The sequence below is a fragment of the Entelurus aequoreus genome, linkage group LG16 (genome assembly GCF_033978785.1).
Source record: "Entelurus aequoreus isolate RoL-2023_Sb linkage group LG16, RoL_Eaeq_v1.1, whole genome shotgun sequence".
Lineage (NCBI taxonomy): Eukaryota > Metazoa > Chordata > Actinopteri > Syngnathiformes > Syngnathidae > Entelurus > Entelurus aequoreus.
The window spans coordinates 52993912-53014489 of record NC_084746.1 but is presented as its reverse complement, the minus strand read 5'-3'; the positions used below and the strand labels follow the sequence as shown (position 1 = coordinate 53014489).

Here is a 20578-nt window from a genome sequence, read left to right as displayed (position 1 = left end):
CGGCGGTGCCGATTGACTGACTTAAAGGCCTACTGAAATGATTATTTTTAATTTAAACGGGAATAGCAGATCCATTCTATGTGTCATACTTGATCATTTCGCGATATTGCCATATTTTTGCTGAAAGGATTTAGTAGAGAACATCGACGATAAAGTTCGCAACTTTTGCTCGCTGATAAAAAAAAGCCTTGCCTGTAGCGGAAGTAGCGTGACGTCACAGGAGCTAGTATTCCTCACAATTCCCCGTTGTTTACAATGGAGCGAGAGAGATTCGGACCCAGAAAGTGATGATTACCCCATTAATTTGAGCCAGGATGAAAGATTCGTAGATGAGGAACGTTACAGTGAAGGACTTGAGAGGCAGTGATGGACGTATCTTTTTTCGCTCTGACCGTAACTTAGGTACAAGCTGGCTCATTGGATTCCACACTCTCTCCTTTTTCTATTGTAGATCACAGATTTGTATTTTAAACCACCTGGGATACTATATCCTCTTGAAAATGAGAGTCGAGAACGCAAAATGGACATTCACAGTGACTTTTATCTCCACGACAATACATCGGCGAAATGCTTTAGCTACGAGCTAACGTGATAGCATCGTGCTTTAACTGCATATAGAAACAAAAGAAATAAACCCCTGACTGGAAGGATAGATAGAAAATCAACAATACTATTAAACCGTGGACATGTAAATACACGGTTAATGCTTTCCAGGCTGGCGAAGGTTAACAATGCTGTGCTAACGACGCCATTGAAGCTAACTTAGCAACCGGACTGCACAGAGCTATGCTAAAAACATTAGCTCTCCACCTACGCCAGCCAGCCCTCATTTGCTCATCAACACCCGTGCTCACCTGCGTTCCAGCGATCGGCAGAAGGACGAAGGACTTCACCCGATGCGTTTGGCGGCCCGGAGACGTAGGAAGTCAAGGTGAAGTCGGCGGCTAGCGCGGCTAGCGCTCCAACAAAGTCCTCCTGGTTGTGTTGCTGTAGTCCGCTGCTAATACACCGATCCCACCTACAACTGTCTTCTTTGCAGCCTTCATTGTTCATTAAACAAATTGCAAAAGATGTCCAGAATACTGTGGAATTATGAAATGAAAACAGAGCTTTTTGTATAGGATTCTACGGGGTACCATAACTTCCGTTACTCGGACTTCGTCACGCGCATACGTCATCATACCGGGATGTTTCAGCCGGATATTTCCCGGGAATTTTAAAATGTCACTTTATAAGTTAACCCGGCTGTATTGGCATGTGTTGCAATGTTAAGATTTCATCGTTGATATATAAACTATCAGACTGCGTGGTCGCTAGTAGTGGCTTTCAGTAGGCCTTTAAGTTCAAGTTAAAGTACCAATGATTGTCACACACACACACTAGGTGTGGTGAAATTTGTCCTCTGCATTTGACCCATCACCCTTGATCACCCCCTGGGAGGTGAGGGGAGCAGTGAGCAGCAGCGGTGGCCGCGCCCGGGAATCATTTTAGGTGATTTAACCCCCAATTCCGACCCTTGATGCTGAGTCCCAAGCAGGGAGGTAATGGCTCCCATTTTTACAGTCTTTGGTATGACTCCTCAGCCTTCCCGGTAAGGTCTATTCGGGTGTACTGGAGAGGAGGCTACGCCGGATAGTCGAACCTCGGATTCAGGAGGAACAGTGTGGTTTTCGTCCTGGTCGTGGAACTGTGGACCAGCTCTATACTCTCGGCAGGGTCCTTGAGGGTGCATGGGAGTTTGCCCAACCAGTCTACATGTGTTTTGTGGACTTGGAGAAGGCATTCGACCGTGTACCCCGCAAAGTCCTGCGGGGAATGCTCAGAGAGTATGGGGTGTCGGACTGTCTGATTGTGGCGGTCCGCTCCCTGTATGATCAGTGTCAGAGCTTGGTCCGCATTGCCGGCAGTAAGTCGGACACGTTTCCAGTGAGGGTTGGACTCCGCCAAGGCTGCCCTTTGTCACCCATTCTGTTCATAACTTTTATGGACAGAATTTCTAGGCGCAGTCAAGGCGTTGAGGGGATCCGGTTTGGTGGCTGCAGGATTAGGTCTCTGCTATTTGCAGATGATGTGGTCCTGATGGCTTCATCTGGCCAGGATCTTCAGCTCTCACTGGATCGGTTCGCAGCCGAGTGTGAAGCGACTGGGATGAGAATCAGCACCTCCAAGTCCAAGTCCATGGTTCTCGCCCGGAAAAGGGTGGAGTGCCATCTCCGGGTTGGGGTGGAGACCCTGCTCCAAGTGGAGGAGTTCAAGTACCTAGGAGTCTTGTTCACGAGTGAGGGAAGAGTGGATGGTGAGATGGACAGGCGGATCGGTGCGGCGTCTTCAGTAATGCGGACGCTGTATCGATCCGTTGTGGTGAAGAAGGAGCTGAGCCGGAAGGCAAAGCTCTCAATTTACCGGTCGATCTACGTTCCCATCTTCACCTATGGTCATGAGCTTTGGGTTATGACCGAAAGGACAAGATCACGGGTACAGGCGGCCGAAATGAGTTTCCTCCGCCAGGTGGCGGGTCTCTCCCTTAGAGATAGGGTGAGAAGCTCTGCCATCCGGGAGGAGCTCAAAGTAAAGCCGCTGCTCCTCCACATGGAGAGGAGCCAGATGAGGTGGTTCGGGCATCTGGTCAGGATGCCACCCGAACGCCTCCCTCGGGAGGTGTTTAGGGCACGTCCAACCGGTAGGAGGCCACGGGGAAGATCCAGGACACGTTGGGAAGACTATGTCTCCCGGCTGGCCTGGGAACGCCTCGGGATCCCCCGGGAGGAGCTGGACAAAGTGGCTGGGGAGAGGGAAGTCTGGGTTTCCCTGCTTAGGCTGCTGCCCCCGCGACCCGACCTCCGATAAGCGGAAGAAGATGGATGGATGGATGGATGGTATGACTCGGCCGGGGTTTGAACTCACGACCTACCGATCTCAGGGCGGACACTCTAACCACTAGGCCACTGAGTAGGAGCACTAAGAACACCATGGCTCATCTTCGCAGTCGAAGGTGAGCCACGTAAATAAGACCGCCTAAAAACTGCGCACCCCGAAGAGACCGCCAGAAAGCGGCTTGAAGTTGATCTGTAAAACATAATCCATGCAAAAGTTTGACCAAATAACCACCATTCCATGTTATGTAGACCACAAGGAAGGGTTTTAAACATAGAAAAAAATTATAATATGACCCATTTTTGACCATTTGACCTACTCAGTGGCCTAGTGGTTAGAGTGTCCGCCCTGAGATGGGTAGGTTGTGAGTTCAAACCCCGGCCGAGTCATACCAAAGACTATAAAAATGGGACCCGTTTCTTCCCTGCTTGGCACTCAGCATCAAAGGTTGGAATTGGGGGTTAAATCACCAACAATTATTCCCGGGCACAGCCACCGCTGCTGCTCACTGCTCCCCTCACCTCCCAGGGTGATGGGTCAAAAGCAGATAATAATTTTGCCACACCTAGTGTGTGTGTGACAATCATTGGTACTTTCACTTTCACTTTAATTTTTGCAGTGTTATTTTGTTTTCAATTTTGATTATTAAAAATACTTGTTTTATCAGTATTTATTATGAAATAAATGCCGTGCGTTACTTCCCACGTCATGAGCTGGCCGGCAGTTGCAAACAAACTCAAGTCAGCGTGCATAAAGTCCTAACTTTAATGATGGGTTTTTAACAGGCATAAAAATAAAACAAAAGCCGGCAGACCATTCCTCCGCATTTTACCTCTGATACTTTTGGCATTTCATACATGGCGCCCCCTCAGAAAAGTAGACAAGTCCACAAATAAATCATTAGTAGCTGCCCTATGCAGCTGGATATTAATTATCCTGTGATCGCCGCTCATTTGCACGTTGCACTGGAAATGTCACGGGCGAGATGAATAGGAAAAAACAAGAAGAAGGAAGACAAAAGAAAAAAAAGGCCACGGGTTTTGTAGCCTTTACGCTGCGGAATGTCAGAGGGAGCTTGTAGGAGATGAGATATTGTCCTGGTCTGCCTGCCTCCAAGGACGCTCCCACATCTGCGCTTAAAGCAAAGGATCTGTCGGCAATATGGCAACGACATACTCGTTCATCTAGTATTAATTGTCTTTTCCCAAAAAACTTTACTCTTTCAAAATGTTCTCGTCAATCCCGAGAGTATTGACTGCACTTTTTCCAGGTGGACGAACAGCTCTCGTTCACCGTGTGGCCTTCAGGGTCCAAAGAAAAACATATTGCTACATATTGATCATGCAGGATGAATAGCGTTTATGTCACTCCAATGAAAAAAAGAAGTAGAGTGGTGTGGGAGTGCACAGACAAGAACGAGGAAAATAAATCAATTTAGTAGACATGATGCTTTGAGAGAGTCGGGCTACTTGAGTCATTGTCAGTGAGAAGATACTGTACAAATAGTAATAAATGTGTCTTTTTCAATGGCCTATTGCAAATGTAGAAGAATGTATCATTTATTTTCCTTTCGTCACAGGCGACTGCAACTTTGCCAAGCCGCTGGCAGCATGTGGTTACAGCCAAGGCAGAGACGACGACCTGGACTGGGAGCAGGTCAATACCAGAGAAAAGCCTTCCTTCGATCCATGGATGCCCTCAGGTAGGACTGCAAGTACTTTTAGTGCACATATATATATATATATATACTTGCTTTTGGATACCAATAATAGGGAGTGGAAATGTACTGTATAATGTTTCCCAGAGAAGTTGCCACTATTACCCGCATCTTTATAACCCAACCCTATAATGATGACATTTTGATTGATTGATTGAGACTTTTATTAGTAGATTGCACAGTACAGTACATATTCCGTACTATTGACCACTAAATGGTAACACCCGAATACGTTTTTCAACTTGTTTCAGTGTTTCCCATAAACTGCCAAGATACCTGTGGCGGTGGGGGTGTGGCTATGGGCGTGGTCACCATGACATAATCGAATAATTTGCATAATTTACTACAATGATATGATTTTCTCTAAATAGGCTCAAAAAATGTATACTTACTAATTAATAATAACAGTTTTGTTTTAAACGTCCATCCATCCATCCATCCATTTTACAATATAATTACAACACTTTATGTACATATTTATATACAGATTTGAACAATAAGTTATTCACTGAAATATATTTATTAATTGTGGTTCTTACAAAAAATATATCTTATAAAATACAAAAGCTAAAATGTCTCTTAAAGCTCTGCCCCTTTAATTAGTGCATACTAAATAATTTAACTTTAGCCTACTACTACAAGCATATTATTTACCAGCAACATAAAGTGAAACAGAGGCAGAGGTGTCCTGCCACAGTCAGTAACAAATAAACAGAAAACAGTAGTGGTCAAATACAAATAAGGCAACAAGAGAAGTATCCTACACTTCTCTTTTGTAAAGTAAATCTAAACAGCCTATATGGGCATCTACATCTACTATATGATTTGCCTGAGAAGCTGGAAAAGACAAAAAAAAACAACAAAAAAAAACATTTTATTTGTGGCGGACGTAATTCTGTCGTGGCGGGCCGCCACAGATAAATGCATGTGTGGGAAACACTGTGTTTAAGTCGGGGTCCACGTTCATCAATTCATGGTAAATGATAAATACTCCAATGATAGCCAAGGTTTTATTTACATAAACCACATAGATGACGATACATAACTGAAATCATGCAATACTTGACTTTCATTTTCCAAGTGAAAAAACTCATTGTAATATTTACTTAAATCATGTTTTGAAGTGCATGAGAAAGTGATAGTGGTGTGTAGCAAACCGCTTAGTCAGCATTAATAGCGCTAAGGAGATTACATTTATGAACGCTATGTTTTGCATGCTTCGTCGGTAAACAACGTAAATGTGATAAATACAAGCATAAAATGTTACGATAACCAACTGAAATTTGGCATGGTTTGTTGGTAAACGATGTAAATGTGATATTTATCACAATGACTTATACAGATGCTATGATAACCAACTAAAATTTTTGTATGATTTGTTGGTAAACAACGTAGATGTGATATTTACAGGTATAAATGTGACAATAACCAACTGAAATTTGGCATGGTTTGTTGGTAAACTATGTAAATGTGATATTTATCACAATGACGCATACGGATGCTACGATAACAAACTGAAAATGTTGTATGCTTTGTCGGTAAACAACGTAAATGCAATAATTACAAGCATAAATGCTACAATAACCAACTGAAATTTGGCATGGTTTGTTGGTAAACGATGTAAATGTGATATTTATCACAATGACGTATACGGATGCTACGATACCCAACTGAAAATGTTGCATGCTTTGTCGGTAAACAACGTAAATGCAATTATTACAAGCATAAATGCTACAATAACCAACTAAAATTTTGCATGGTTTGTTGGTAAACGATGTAAATGTGATATTTATCACAATGACGTATACGGATGCTACGATAAACAACTGAAATTTTTGTATGATTTATTGGTAAACGACGTAAATGTGATATTTACAGGTATAAATGCGACGATAACCAACTGAAATTTGGCATGGTTTGTTGGTAAACGATGTAAATGCGATATTTATCACAATGACGTATACGGATGCTACGATAAACTGAAAATGTTGCATGTTTTGTCGGTAAACAACGTAAATGCAATAATTACAAGCATAAATGCTACAATAACCAACTGAAATTTGGCATGGTTTGTTGGTAAACGATGTAAATGTGATATTTATCACAATGACATATACGGATGCTACGATAACCAACTGAAATTGTTGTATGATTTGTTGGTAAACAACGTAAATGCAATAATTATAAGCATAAATGCTACAATAACCAACTGAAATTTGGCATGGTTTGTTGGTAAACGATGTAAATGTGATATTTATCACAATGACGTATACGGATGCTACAATAACCAACTGAAATTTTTGTATGATTTGTCGGTAAACGACGTAAATGCGATAATTACATGTATAAATGCTACGATAACCAACTGAAATTTGGCATGGTTTGTTGGTAAACAATGTAAATGCGATATTTATCACAATGACGTATACGGATGCTACGATAACCAACAGAAATTTTTGTATGATTTGTTGGTAAACGATGTAAATACGATAATTATCGGGAAAAGCCTTATCCCTGCAGCTATAGCCGCCCCTAAACAGCAGGCCCGGCCGACCTGTCTGACAAGCCTGTAAATGTGTTGGTCATGTATGATGTCTTTTTGTTATTTTTGTTCGTGATGTGTAATGTCTATTGTTTAAATGTACGGCAGTGAAAATGATAACAAATCCAAATCAAATAATTACAACAATGATGCTAGAATAACCAACTGAAATCACAACAATTACGATTGCCATGATGACTAAAAGCTTTGCATGCTTTGTCTGTGAACAACGTGAATGCGATAATTACAACAATCGCATTTGCAAATGCTGCAACAGCCGACTGACATTTTTTGCATGGTTTGTCGGTAAACAAAAACAATTGATAATTATGACAGTTATGGTACAGATGCCTCCATATGTGTCTGCATTTTTGCATGATTTATTAATCATCGGCGGTCACTCAAACGAGTATGACGAGTATGGTAGGGGTGTATCCCTTTATGGAGGATGCCTGTGCGTGGCTTTGTTTTACGTGGGGAGACTGGTGCACAGACAGTCACCACATGATCTTTGACAGAAATCGAGGTCAGGGTCCAGTGGCATGGAGTCCAAGACGACTGGGGACCCTTTTTCTGCTGCAGCCTTCTTCCGCCATCGCAGCCGTTGTGGTAGTTCTTAAACATGGTTTTCACAGATGTTCAGTTTTTCTTGTAAAATTGTGACTGTTATTGAGTAAAATTCCAACTTTTATCATAATGTTGCCAACATTCTAAGTTTTTCTTGTGAAATTGGGACCTTTTTCTTGTGAAATTCCAACTCATTTTTCACAAGCGTTTTTATATATGCATAGTATGTATATATTGTTAATGTTGTGAATACAAATCTTTATATATAAAGAAAGGGTGGTCTTAAAGAGGTAGGCATTTTTCCGAGGTCTCAAGAAGGTAAGAAATGCAAGAATGTGTGTGTGTGTGTGTGTGTGTGTGTGTGTGTGTGTGTGTGTGTGTGTCTGTGTGTGTGTGTGTTCTTGTATTTCTGCCCTTCTTGAGACATCAACAAGGAAAAGTACCTTCCATATGAGGACCGGTGAACAAGTTAGGACCGAAATCATGGTCCCAATACGGAAAACCATTGCGTCAAATAGAGAATGTCTCATTTGCACCCCTGGTGGTGAAATATATAAAAAATGAGGGTGGTCCCAAAAAGGAGGGATTTTTCAAATTGACTGTGTGTCGGTTTTAAAAGTGCTCCCCCTCTGGTCAACATATGAAATAACAAGTGTGTGTAAGACATTGAAATGCGCCCCCTTTGGCCAAAATTAATTTAGTTTTTTTTATAAATATGTATATAATGACATATTTACCGCTATACCGTTTCATCCGTTTACCGTGTTTAATAACCTAACCAAAAAAATAAATAGCCAGAAAACTCCTTATTTACAATACGAGAAAAATGGGCACAACCCGATTGATTGATTGATTGAAACCTTTATTAGTACATTGTGTCCAGTACATTTTCCGTTCAATTGACCACTAAATGGTAACACCCCAATAAGTTTTTCAACTTGTTTAAGTCGGGGTCCACTGAAATTGATTCATGATACAGATATATACTATCATCATAATACAGTCATCACACAAGATAATCATCAGAGTATATACATTGAATTATTTACATTATTTACAATCCGGGGTGTGGGGTGTGGAGGGGGGTGGGTTAGGTTTGGTTGATATCAACATTTCAGTCATCAACAATTGCATCATCAGAGGAATGGATATTGGAACAGTGTAGGACTGACTTGGTAGGACATGTACAGCAAGTAGTGGACATAGACAGAGAGATATAAGAAAGCATGAGAATAAGTATCTACATTTGATTATTTACATTTGATTATTTACAATCCGGGGAGGTGGGATGTGGAGGGGGGAGGGTGTTAGTTTAGGGTTGAAGTTGCCTGGAGGTGTTCTTTTAGTGCGCTTTTGAAGGAGGATAGAGATGCCCTTTCTTTTATACCTGTTGGGAGTGCATTCCATATTGATGTGGCATAGAAAGAGAATGAGTTAAGACCTTTGTTAGATCGGAATCTGGGTTTAACGTGGTTAGTGGAGCTCCCCCTGGTGTTGTGGTTATGGCGGTCATTTACGTTAAGGAAGTAGTTTGACATGTACTTCGGTATCAGGGAGGTGTAGTGGATTTTATAGACCAGGCTCAGTGCAAGTTGTTTTACTCTGCGATGCAAATCATTCTTGTATAAAGCTAAAGAAAAAGGCTACATTAAGCTATGCCACGATGCTGAAAGAGAAATAACCAACGAGTCTTTCAGATTTTAAAAAAATCCGGACAAGTGTTTGTCTCTCTTTGAAGCGTCCTGATGGACAGCTCATGTCTACAAGCAATTTTCCATAAACGTTTCAAGCTGCCATGCCTTCTATATGCGGGGCCCCTTCAATTACACTTCCATCGCTGCATGGCGGGCAGGATAACAATCTCTTGTGAGAGTCGGATAAGGTCGTTTTGTGTGGAGATTCATAAGTACAGGTTAAGAGCGGGACGGCAATCTGAGGTGAGATAGATTTTGCCAGCGCCAGAAACACATTTGCAGACATCAAGCCTTCTTTCTTCTCCGACCGTAAAACAATTTCAGCTTCCATTTCCCATCTCTTGCAGAGTGGTCAAAAGGGAGAGGGGAGGCGGGGAGGTGGTGACAGTCTCATGTGTCAGGTGGAGTGCTGAGGAATGGAGAAAGATGTGCGGGGCTGTTAATTACACACAATTCAAGAAAACAAGCCCATGTGGAAGTGCTCTCAACTCAGTGGGAAGGGCAGCTCTTAACCACGCAGAAGGGGTCTTAATAGGAGTCCTTCAATTTAGACCACGCCAAGTGTTCATTTGTAGGTCACCTTTTTCACAATTTGGCGGCGACCTTTGCCCAGATTCCCCACATTTGGACGTTAAGCAATTGTCGTTGGGGAAAGGGGACGAAAAAGAGCTGGAAACTACAAACCCCGTTTCCATATGAGTTGGGAAATGGTGTTAGATGTAAATATAAACAGAATACAAAGATTTGCAAATCCTTTTCAAGCCATATTCAGTTGAATATGCTACAAAGACAACATATTTCATGTTCAAACTCATAAACTTTATTTTTTTTGTTGCAAATAATCATTAACTTTATAATTTGATGGCAGCAACACGTGACAAAGAAGTTGGGAAAGGTGGCAATAAATACTGATAAAGTTGAGGAATGCTCATCAAACACTTATTTGGAACATCCCACAGGTGTGCAGGCTAATTGGGAACAGGTGGGTGCCATGATTGGCTATAAAAGTAGATTCCATGAAATGCTCAGTCATTCACAAACAAGGATGGGGCGAGGGTCACCACTTTGTCAACAAATGCCTGAGCAAATTGTTGAACAGTTTAAGAACAACCTTTGTCAAGCAGCTATTGCAAGGAATTGAGGGATTTCACCATCTACGCTCCGTAATATCATCAAAGGGTTGAGAGAATGTGGAGAAATCACTGCAGGTAAGCAGCTAAGCCCGTGACCTTCCATCCCTCAGGCTGTACTGCATCAACAAGCCACATCAGTGTGTAAAGGATATCACCACATGGGCTCAGGAACACTTCAGAAACCCACTGTCAGTAATTACAGTTGGTTGCTACATCTGTAAGTGCAAGTTAAAACTCTCTTATGCAAGGCGAAAACCGTTTATCAACAACACCCAGAAACGCAGTTGGCTTCGCTGGGCCTGAGCTCATCTAAGATGGACTGATACAAAGTGGAAAAGTGTTCTGTGGTCTGACGAGTCCACATTTCAAATTGTTTTTGGAAACTGTGGACGTCGTGTCCTCCGGACCAAAGAGGAAAAGAACCATCCGGATTGTTCTAGGCGCAAAGTGTAAAAGGCAGCATGTGTGATGGTATGGGGGTGTATTAGTGGCCAAGACATGGGTAACTTACACATCTGTGAAGGCACCATTAATGCTGAAAGGTACATACAGCTTTTGGAGCAACATATGTTGCCATCCAAGCAACGTTACCATGGACGCCCCTGCTTATTTCAGCAAGACAATGCCAAGCCACGTGTTACATCAACGTGGCTTCATAGTAAAAGAGTGCGGGTACTAGACTGGCCTGCCTGTAGTCCAGACATTGAAAATGTGTGGCACCTGCAATGTGAGAAGGGAGACCGAGACTGTTGAACAACTTAAGCTGTACATCAAGCAAGAATGGGAAAGAATTCCACTTCAAAAATGTGTCTCCTCACTTCCCAAACCAAAACTGAGTGTTGTTAAAAGGAAAGGCCATGTAACACAGTGGTGAACATGCCCTTTCACAACTACTTTGGCACGTGATGCAGCCATGAAATTCTAAGTTAATGATTATTTGCAAATAAAAAAAAAAAGTTTATGAGTTTTAACATGAAATATGTTGTCTTTGTAGCATATTCAACTGAATATGGCTTGAAAAGGATTTGCAAATCATTGTATTCCGTTTATATTTACATCTAACACCATTTCCCAACTCATATGGAAACGGGGTTTGTAATTTCTCCACTCGTCCTCCCGATCACTAACAGGTCTCCCTAAAATTTGTTGGGTGTCCTGCTAATGATTTCCCCCCCTATGTCACCCGGCGCAATCTCTCCTCTGTGAGATTAGTCCCCCGTCACCCGAGGAAAACAACATTCTTCACTTGGCGAAGCTGGCATTTGTTGTGTGTCAATCTATTAGTGCCAATTCTCAGGTGTCTAGCTGCTCGGTGGCTGCGTTTTAATGCACACACAAGTTGTGTGTGTGTGTTTGTTCTTGTATTTCTACCCTTCTTGAGACATCAACAAGGGAAAGTAGCTTCCGTATGAGGAGGTGTGAACAAGTAAGGACATAAATCCTGGTCCCAATACAGAAAACCATCGCATATAATAGAGAATGTCTCATTTGCACCCCTGGTGGTGAAATCTATCAAAATCAGGGTGGTCCCAAAAAGGAGGGATTTTTCAAATTGACTGTGTGTCGGTTTTGAAAGTGCTCCCCCTCTGGTCAACATATGAAACAACAAGTGTGTGTAAGAAATTGAAATGCGCCCCCTTTGGCCAAAATTAATTAAAAAAAATAAATGGAAGGATGGATGGAAATACATATGTATATAATGACATTTTATAATAACTTGAAGTAAATACTGAAGATTAAAAAACAATTACAAAAAAAAATAAAAATAAATTCTCACAATGTGTCGACTTTTGTCTTATAAAATTGGGAACAATTTCTCATATTCTTTCTGTTTCTGTAATATTGCAATATTTTCTTTTAAAATGAATACTTTTTAATGCAAAATGGCGACATTTGTCATGTAAAATTGTGACTTTTGTCACAATATTGCCAAATTTTGTTTTGTTCTTGTAGAATAGTGATATTTTTTGAGTAAAATTATGACTTATGTCATAATTTTAAAATTATGATTTATGTCATAATTTTGCCAAGTAAAATTCAGATTATTATTTTAATATTGCCAAAATTGCCTCAAAATGTTCCAGTTTTCTTATAAAATTGTGACTTTTGTCGCGTAAAATTACGACTCTTTTTATAAAATTGCCCAAATTTTAGGCTTTTTCTTGTAAAATTGTGACTGTTATTGAGTAAAATTCCAACTTTTATCATAATATTGCCAACATTCTAAGTTTTTCTTGTGAAATTGTGACCTTTTTTTAGTGAAATTCCAACTAACAAGCGTTTTTATATATGCATAGTATGTATATTATTAATGTTGTAAATACAAATCTATATATATCTAGAAAGGGTGGTCCTAAAGAGGTAGGCATTTTTCGGAGGTCTCAAGAAGGTAAGAAATGCAAGAATGTGTGTGTTTGCGTGTGTGTCTGTGTGTGTGTGTGTGTGTGTGTGTGTGTTTGTGTGTGTGTGTGTTCTTGTATATCTACCCTTCTTGAGATATCAACAAGGAAAAGTAGCTTCCATATGAGGACCGGTGAACAAGTTAGGACCGAAATCATGGTCCCAATACGGTGATTAGTACATTTTAGCAGAAGTGTAGATAGAACATGTTAAAAGAGAAAGTAAGCAGATATTAACAGTAAATGAACAAGTAGATTAATAATTTATTTTCTACCACTTGTCCTTCATAATTTTGACAAAATAATAGAATGGAAAATGACACAATATGTTACTGCATATGTCAGCAGCTAAATTAGGAGCCTTCGTTTGCTTACTTACTACTAAAAGACAAGTTGTCTTGTATGTTTACTATTTTATTTAAGGAAATAATAAGAAACATATGTTTAATGTACCTGAACATTTTTTGTTAAAATAAAGCCAATAATGCAATTTTTTGTGGTCTCCTTTTATGTAGAAAAGTACCCAAAAGTATCTAAATAATTTTGGTACCGGTACCAAAATATTGGTATCGGGACAACACTAGTGTCTTGTCATTTTTAGTAGATAGTAGGGATGTCCGATAATGGCTTTTTGCTGTTATCCGATATTCCGATATTGTCCAACTCTTAATTACCGATACCGATATCAACCGATACCGATATCAACTGATACCTATATATACAGTCGTGGAATTGACACATTATTATGCCTAATTTGGACAACCAGGTATGATGAAGATAAGGTCCTTTTTAAAAAAATGAAAAATAAAATAAAATAAATAAATTAAAACATTTTCTTGAATAAAAAAGAAAGTAAAACAATATAAAAACAGTTACATAGAAACTAGTAATTAATAAAAATGAGTCAAATTAAGTGTTAAAGGTTAGTACTATTAGTGGAGCAGCAGCACGCACAATCATGTGTGCTTACGGACTGTATCCCTTGCAGACTGTATTGATATATATTGATATATAATGTAGGAAGCAGAATATTAATAACAGAAAGAAACAAACCTTTTGTGTGATTGAGTGTAAATGGGGGAGGGAGGTTTTTTGGGTTGGTGCACTAATTGTAAGTGTATCTTGTGTTTTTTATGTTGATTTAATAAAAAAAAAATAAAAATAAAAATGAAATAAACAATACCGATAATTAAAAAAAACGATACCGATAATTTCCGATATTACATTTTAAAGGATTTATCTCTAGTAGATAGTCAATCTATCTTGCTATACAAGCTGTACATTGACTACTCTAAATTATATCCAAAAGTGCCTTGTCGTCCACTGCACAGGATATAATAAAATGGTTCTTCAAATGTGAATATTTGCGTTCACGGCGACTGAAGGTGCACAAGAGCTACAGTGGGTTCTTGATTGGAAAAGTGCATATCAAGATGAAACTCTTGGTTAACATCGATGACTTGCTTCACAGTTGCCACGTTTGGACACAGAGACACCTTTGTTTATCCCCCCCGTCGCAGCTCTGAATGCAGGCTTGGTCCTAGGGCGGCTGGCTCCGACTCTGTCTAAGCCTCCCATCTCCAGTTGTTAATACCCGCGAGCCTCATCTGTGCTTGACCGTGATAATAAAAGCATTGAGGCCGAGACGCCGCTCGCTCAGCCTTGCAGGATGGACCAGTTGGACGTACCTCAGTCAGAGGAAATGGCCTCAAACAGTGTCATGTTTTAGGAATGGAGATAGTGTATCAGTGTGTTGCGGCAACGGGGCACTATGAGGAGTGTCCGGAGTTTTTTATTTTTTTTTGGTTTCCATGGATATCGTCATGGATGTTGCCAGCACAAACCCCCCAGAGGAAGAATGGCGAAAGCAGTCAGAAGCTTAATTAGACTTCTTGTATTATGTTGGCCACAATGGACAATAATGACTTATTGTCTTCTTCTTAATGCCTGCGGTCAGTGCCGGCCCAAGCCTCCATGGGGCCCTAAGCAAAATTTGATTTTGGGGCCCTCTATTTCTGCCAATAATATTGATTGTTGATCATTCCCACATCTACTATAAACTCATTGCGGCTCTGGCAGTGTTGTTTACATGATCCTATTGTCAGCCTGGCATGTCTTTACAAATGACATGTCATTTATAAAGATATGGGGGTGGCCCAGTTAAGAACATAAATAATACCAATGAATGATGTCCTGAGTGCCACATATTGTTCCTAATCTTAAAATGTAGAAAACATTCAGCTACAAGCGTGGCCTGGGGTTGAACAGTCCAAGTGATAAAGCTTTGTTTTTACAGTAAAAGTGTCATCTTGTACATATTAGTCTTTAATTACTAGTTTATATTTTTAGGTAATTGTTCATATTTAATGTTTACTTTGTACAAAGAGAGCGCAGTCTACTGAAGTTAAATTCCATGTGTGTTAAACATAACTGGACAATAAAGCTGATTCTGATTCACTTGATTATTTTTGGTAACAAAAAGCTGAAACAGCAATGTGCACAAATAATTCGTAGTGCAAGAAAAACAATAAAGTGCAACAATAAAATCACTTAAATATATATAAAAAGGAACAAATTCAATTGTACAAAAAAAACCATAATTAAATTAAATATCAAGCAAATACTTAAATAATATTAATGAACAGAGTTACCAGAAACAAGGTAACATAACGGTTTATAAACAAAAATAAAGTTACTACATATTAAAACTATGTAAATGTACATAATGATGTGCAAAACATTTTTGGGGAAAAAATCAAAATAAACTACCTTAAATTAAGGTCCTTAATTCACACATTTGACCATCACATCACAGTTTTGTTCCTCTGGGGCCGTACTTATCAAGCTTCTTAGAATGACTCCTAAGAAGTCTGCTAAGAGTTGACTTAAGAGTAAATAAAGCTTTGTTTTTACAGTAAAAGTGTCATCTTGTACATATTAGTCTTTAATTACTAGTTTATATTTTTAGGTAATTGTTCATATTTAATGTTTACTTTGTACAAAGAGAGCGCAGTCTACTGAAGTTAAATTCCATGTGTGTTAAACATAACTGGACAATAAAGCTGATTCTGATTCACTTGATTATTTTTGGTAACAAAAAGCTGAAACAGCAATGTGCACAAATAATTCGTAGTGCAAGAAAAACAATAAAGTGCAACAATAAAATCACTTAAATATATATAGTTGGGACGGTATAGCTCGGTTGGTAGAGCGGCCGTGCCAGCAACTTGAGGGTTGCAGGTTCAATCCCCGCTTCCGCCATCCTAGTCACTGCCGTTGTGTCCTTGGGCAAGACACTTTACCCACCTGCTCCCAGTGCCACCCACACTGGTTTAAATGTAACTTAGATATTGGGTTTCACTATGTAAAGCGCTTTGAGTCACTTGAGAAAAAAGCGCTATATAAATGTAATTCACTTCAATTCACTTCAAATAAATTCTTCGCTGAAAGCTGCACTTAAAAGTTAGTTATCAAGCGTCTTACTCACACTTTCAGCGAAGTGTAGGACTGATTCTTAAGTGTCACACTCAGAGCTGAATTACGACATTACTATGTGCCGTAAACGCAATGTTAGGTGACGTCATTTCTGTGTCCATAGAAATGACCAATCACGGAATGGAATCCGTTGTCTAAGAATAAAGAAATATCTTGGAAATATTGAAGTGGACAATGGGAGTGTATATTTTGACAATAAACTACAAAATAATACAAAACAAACTAGTCCCCGCCGGCACTCACGCTACCACTCCCTCTCTTCTCTCGCCCACACACTCACTGACGTCACTCACCTCACGGCCACACACATACGCTACTGTCATAACATTTTCTTTCCAATTCATTAATTAGGCAACTAATTTGAAACTGGTGTGGGTGGCTCTATATATACTAGCCCACTGCAGACACATGCAGAAATTAACATGGAATCGAAAAGTATTAAATCTGTGACAAAAATAATACCCGCTCTGTCTAAACGATACCGTTTGATCAGCTGCTCGTCATCAAACAAATCCAGAACATCGTTCCGCTCCCTGAACGTTCGCGCACGTCTCTCTCGCCTCAGTGCCATCCCCTGCTGGCAACTCCTAACCACTTAAGACACCTCTGAAGGTCTCTTAAATATCGTGGAGAGTAGGAGTGATTCTTAGACTTAAGAACGTTGATAAAAAGCTTTTATTCTTAAGTTTGAGAGTAGGACTAAATTTCGCTAATTCTCAGGACTTAAGTGTAAAATGGCACTCTAAGAAGCTTGATAAGTACGGCCCCTGGTCTTCACCACCCACACCACCCCACCCACTCCTTAAAACCTGTGCTTCCTGGCTTTTCTGGAGGCAAAGTCATTTATGACATCACTGTAAGAAATCTGATGGCCGACTTTGTTATTAATACTAATCACTGCCATGTACGAGTCCGACTCAGACTCCTACATGCAAAAAATAAAAAAGAAGAATTTTTTGTTAATTGCTTTTGGGGGCCCCCTGGTGGCCGCGGGGCCCTAAGCAAGCGCTTAGTACGCTTATGCCTTGGGCCGGCAATACACTATATTGCCAAAAGTATTTGGCCAGCCATCCAAATGATGAGAATCAGGTGTCCTAATCACTTGGCCCGGTGTTTAAAATCAAGCACTTAGGCATGGAGACTGTTTCTACAAACATTTGTGAAAGAATGGGCCGCTCTCAGTGATTTCCAGCGTGGAACTGTCATAGGATGCCACCTGTGCAAATATTCCAAAGTCGACTTTATTATAAGAAAAGTGAAGAGTTTGGGAACAACAGCAAGTCAGCCACCAAGTGGTAGGCCACGTCAACTGACAGAGAGGGGTCGGCGGATGCTGAAGTGCATAGTGCAACACTTGCTACAGAGCTCCAAACTTCATGTGACCTTCCAATTAGCCCACGTACAGTACGCAGAGCAGCTGAATCTATGCCAGTGGTTCTTAACCTGGGTTCGATGGAACCCTAGGGGTTCGGTGAGTCGGCCTCAGGGGTTCGGCGGAGGTCAAGACACACCCGACTCATCGTGTAAGTACAAACTTCTCCCTATCCCCGTTAGTATGAATACCCCCAAAGAATGTTCCCTCTAATTTTCCATCTAATTTGCAGGTGTGTCATTTGTTGTGAGTTCATGCACTGTGTTGGGTTTGTTCTTTGAACAAGGTGATGTTCATGCACGCTTCATTTTGTGCACCAGTAAAAAAAACATGTATCTTTGTCTTGATTTTGAAAAGAAACAAAACATTTTATTTGTCACTAAAGAAGGGTTCGGTGGATGCACATGAGAAACTGGTGGGGTTCGGTACCTCCAACAAGGTTAAGAACCACTGATCTAAGCCATACATCACCAAGTCCAATGCAAAGCGTGGGATGCAGTGGTGTAAAGCAGTGGTCACCAACCACCGGGCCGCGGCCCGGTACCGGTCCGTGGATCGATTGGTAAAAAAAACATTTTAATTTTTTAAATTTTTTTTTATTAAATCAACATAAAAAAAACAAGATACACTTACAATTAGTGCACCGACCCAAAAAACCTCCCTCCCCCATTTACACTCATTCACACAAAAGGGTTGTTTCTTTCTGTTATTAATATTCTGCTTCCTACATTATATATCAATATATATCAATACAGTCTGCAAGGGATACAGTCCGTAAGCACACATGATTGTATTTTTTTATGACAAAAAAAAAAATACAAATAAAAATAAAATAGAGGTGTCCCGATAAAACCTTTACACTTTAGTACTTAAGAGCTTTAAGTACTGGCCGATACTGATATTCATCCGATAATGTATCGGAAGGAATCCTAGTACATATTTGTATTATTTTGTAGGTGCGGAATGTTAGAAAAGGTTTGATCAAATTAGTCATACAGAGAACAATAGTAGTTATGAAAAACACAAACCTATTTATTATTAATCGTCTGGAATGGACTTTAAATTGAAGGGAGTGGTAATTGTTTTTTTGGCGACAGCTAGTGGCCACTATAATGCATTAAGATCCCTAAGATCAGCCGATCAGCTGCTACTGACGGTCCCTGACACAAGGCTGAAGCTTAGAGGTGACAGAGCTTTCGCTGCTGCTGCTCCCAAGCTCTGGAACGACCTACCTCTGAGTGTTAGACAAGCCTCCTCTCTTCCTGTTTTTAAATCTCTCTTAAAAACATACTTTTATTCCATGGCTTTTAACACTGAGTGATGTCCATCCTGCAATGGCGTCCCATAATGCACCTGCTGTCAACCTGTTTTTATGTTTTGTTTATTTTATTCATTTATTTTTTATCGTGTTCTGTTTGTGTTGTGTTTGCTCGGTACTCGTATTATCTTTTAACCTGCCCATTGTACAGCACTTTGGCTACCCCTGTGGTACATTTTAAATGTGCTTTATAAATAAAGTTGATTTGATTTGATTTGATTAAGTTAAGTTCATGACGCAAACACATTTGTTACTGGATACTTTCTAATATGCTTCTGCCGTGAAAACTGTGTATGTGTAGGTAAAATGCAACTATAATTATTTGATGCTTGTTAATATTGACCAATGTGCTGGTTTAAAATGCAACATTGTTCAATCAAGGCAGTGCTTCTCAATTATTTTCGGTTACGCTCCCCCCAACCCCCACTCTCCACCGTGACTATAAATACAGTCAACAAAAATATAAACGCAACACTTTTGTTTTTGCTCCAATTTTTCACGAGTTGAACTCTAAGATCTAAAATTTTTACGATATAGACACAAGACCTATCCCTCTCAAATGTTGTTTACAAATACACTAGCGTTCAAAAGTTTGGGGTGACATGTAAATGTCCTTATTTTTGAAGGAAAAGCACTGTACTTTTCAATGAAGATAACTTTAAACTAGTCTTAACTTGAAAGAAATACACTCTATACATTGCTAATGTGGTAAATGACTATTCTAGCTGCAAATGTCTGCTTTTTGGTGCAATGTGTAGAGGCCCATTTCCAGCAACTATCACTCCAGTGTTCTAATGGTACAATGTGTTTGCTCATTGGCTCAGAAGGCTAATTGATGATTAGAAAACCCTTGTGCAATCATGTTCACACATCTGAAAACACTTTAGCTCGTTACAGAAGCTACAAAACTGACCTTCCTTTGAGCAGATTGACTTTCTGGAGCATCACATTTGTGGGCTCAATTAAACGCTCAAAATGGCCAGAAAAAGAGAACTTTCATCTGAAACTCCACAGTCTATTCTTGTTCTTAGAAATGAAGGCTCGAACACTAAATTGTTTGGGTAACCCCAAACTTTTGAACGGTAGTGTATGTCTAAATCTGTGTTAGTGAGCACTTCTTCTCTGCCAAGATAAACCATCCCAGCTCACATATCAAGCATATCAAGATGCTGAATAAACAACATGATTATTGCACAGGTGTACCTTAGTTTGTTTTTTTTGCATTCTAACTCTTAAATAAACTTAAATAAAAATATGCTTACAACTGAGTCAATAGTAGGTCCTCTATTCCGGCAATAAAACCCTCTAAATAACAGTCAACAATACTCCATTTACATTTCGTGACTTGAATACTAACCTAGCAGTTCCCCTAGGATACATATTCATACTGACATCTGTCGAACTCACAATATCATTCACAGGATAACGCAGGGATACCTTGTTGTCGTCTATTAAAAGTTGTGATCT

At 39.9% G+C, this 20578-nt stretch overlaps 1 protein-coding gene across 5 annotated transcripts in view; it reads left to right on the top strand.

The window, feature by feature from the left end:
- Positions 1–20578, top strand: part of LOC133631183 (receptor-type tyrosine-protein phosphatase mu-like) — a 578559-nt gene that overhangs the window by 104655 nt on the left and 453326 nt on the right. For all 5 annotated transcript variants that reach the window (XM_062023331.1, XM_062023329.1, XM_062023328.1 and 2 more), the window contains exon 2: positions 4454–4576. In XM_062023331.1, the coding sequence (XP_061879315.1) occupies positions 4454–4576 (123 nt within the window). The remainder of the gene's footprint in view (positions 1–4453; positions 4577–20578) is intronic.